The 2386-nt window shown below is 43.8% G+C and overlaps 1 protein-coding gene across 1 annotated transcript in view; it reads right to left on the bottom strand.

Moving 5' to 3' along the window:
• Window positions 1-665: 665 nt before the first annotated feature.
• The window catches only part of LOC118338946 (lysine-specific demethylase 6A-like), a gene marked incomplete at its 3' end in the record, with an annotated part of 21884 nt that continues 20163 nt past the window's right edge, over window positions 666-2386 (bottom strand). Inside the window, 6 exon segments of the mRNA XM_035676416.1 lie at window positions 666-792; window positions 900-1041; window positions 1144-1331; window positions 1413-1527; window positions 1606-1754; window positions 1866-1940. Coding sequence (XP_035532309.1) covers window positions 666-792; window positions 900-1041; window positions 1144-1331; window positions 1413-1527; window positions 1606-1754; window positions 1866-1940 — 796 coding nt within the window.

The following is a 2386-nucleotide window of genomic DNA, read 5'->3' on the forward strand; positions in this document are numbered from 1 at the left end:
TGAACATTGTTGGAAACATTTGGGATAATGGAAGTACACAACTCAACTACATACAGAACATAGCTCGAGTGTTTATAGACAGGACATGTTCAGATTATAACTTTAAGGCCAGGCACCACCTGGGAATTGGGGGGGGATTAAATAAAATAAATAAGTTATTTCAACAGGATGAAACTTTGGCAGATGAATATAGACCAAAATTCAAGATTAATTTGTATTATGAATTTTTATATTTTGATCATTAAATTAGGACCATTGCTTCACATTAAAATGCCTCATTAATTGAAAATGAAGAATGACATCACAATAAGGCTGACCATTACCGACTATTTCTAAGTAAAGTTAAAGAGGTATGTCCCTTTAAAAAAAATCTTTTCCATCATCAATAGTCACCACTACAAAACAAATCAACATGAATGGATGTTTTTCTAAAAAGAAAATGGGCTTTCCAACCATACTTATGACTTCATGGTTATGCCAAATATGGTAGAACTTGTACACTCAAAATAAACAAACCTATGTGGAGAGTGATAGATAGGAAGATTGGCCGGCACTCCAGGTGTATAACTTTCGAGATATTGATTGTTATTTTTGAAATCCAAGCACTTTCAAGTACTTTCCAGACCCTTGGCAACCCTGTGTTTAGCATTACGACGTGTGCTTACCTCACAGATGCTGCAATAATGTGCCGGCTCATTCTGGGTCCTCCCGTGCCACACCAGCTCTTTCCCAGCAGCCAGCAGCAGTTCCCGCTGCATCTGACACTGCTTCAGAGTCCGTAACAAGCAATACCTAACATACACAGACACACGTTAGGCAGTCAGCGCAAAGAACACACCCAGTAGTCCTCGCAGCCACGTCAGAAAGTGGGTTTTTAAGAGAAACAGTAAAGTTCTCACTTGATCATCTCAAAGAGCCTGTGGTCTGACACTTTGATGTTCCGGGCCATGTTCCAGGAGAGGTGGATCATGGGAACGATGGATTTGACGCTCTGCAGTTTGTTCCACTCGTAGCGCTCCACTGCCAGCTTGTACTGATGGGCTAGGGACAGAACAACGAGATGCACTCTTTCATTTTTATCTGCACATCAGTGGAAACAAAGCCCGCGCTCTGTACGCAGTCCTTATTCCTTTCCTTTCTCACCTGTGAGGGGTCCAACATTCCACGCAATATTGTTGCACCAGCCAATGGCCTGCACCCAGTGAATGGTGCCTGTGTTGAGCCACACCAGGTCCCCGGGACGCTGGATGAAGCGGTAAACAGGCACGTTGGTCTCGTACAGGTCCTCCAGGTTGGGCCACCAGGAGCCCATCAGGAAGTTGATGTTGTTCCTGTAAAAGGAGGCAGCCGTCAGTTTAAACCCTGTCGATTGGCTCAAACACTTTAAACAGAGATCATTTCTGGTGACGTACTTTTCACAGAAGTCGTTGATGACACCCCAGTACGTCTCAGGCACAGCGAACCATTCACAGTCCCCTGGACCGATGTTGATGTTGACTGAGCAGAAGTTATTGTTCTCTTGGTGACCTGGGAAGAAAACGGATGCGATTACTAACAAAGCAGGAAAACACAGACAGCTGTGTTATTTATTGTGTCCATGTGTACCTGGCGTCCTGCTCCCTGGCACCTTCATGTAGAGCTGGACTGTGTTCATGCCAAGGATGGTGTGCCCTACATGGCTGAGCAGGTTACCGGCTGACACCACCCTGGCAAAAGCTGGCAATTTAGACAACTCCTGAAGCTGCTGTTTCCACCTGTAAAAGGGCAAAGGTCACAGAAAGGCTTATTCCCTTCCCCCAACTAAAAAGATCCCAAACAACATGATGTGCGACCGGATGTTTTGTGGAGTTCAACACTTCACTCACTTCTTTTCATCAGAGAGGTCAATGTTGGTTCCAAACTTTAGGTGTTTGAATGGCCCTTTCCTGCGCCGCATCACACTGACAGAGCATGAGAGTGTAATGTAGTTAGTAAGAGGAAGAATACACACAGAATGCACATCTGAGGAGACAGAGGCAAAAGGGTTCTTACACATTTTCCATTTCAAAATCTTTACAGACTTCTCTGTAGACTTTTCGGAACATGTTTGACATCTGAGTACAAATAGCTAGACATAACGCAAACAACCAATCAGAACCGAGAAAGATAGACAGACACTGTGGATTGGAGGCTTGAAGAAAGTTGTTGTTGAGTCTCATCCCCATCGATATTTGATGTCCTGGCAGTGAGACTCAACAATCATCTTTCTTTCTGATTGGTTGTTTTTGTTTCAGTGGATTCTTGCAAATCCCATTAGGAACACTAGGAGGAGCTAGAGGAACCTGATTGTTTCACAGATTATCTGTCTCATGTACTACTGTCAGGATATAGTGGAAGTTTTAGTGAA

Source organism: Morone saxatilis, unplaced genomic scaffold (genome assembly GCF_004916995.1).
Source record: "Morone saxatilis isolate NCDOM2014 unplaced genomic scaffold, NCSU_SB_2.0 Contig5, whole genome shotgun sequence".
Taxonomy (NCBI): Eukaryota; Metazoa; Chordata; class Actinopteri; family Moronidae; genus Morone; species Morone saxatilis.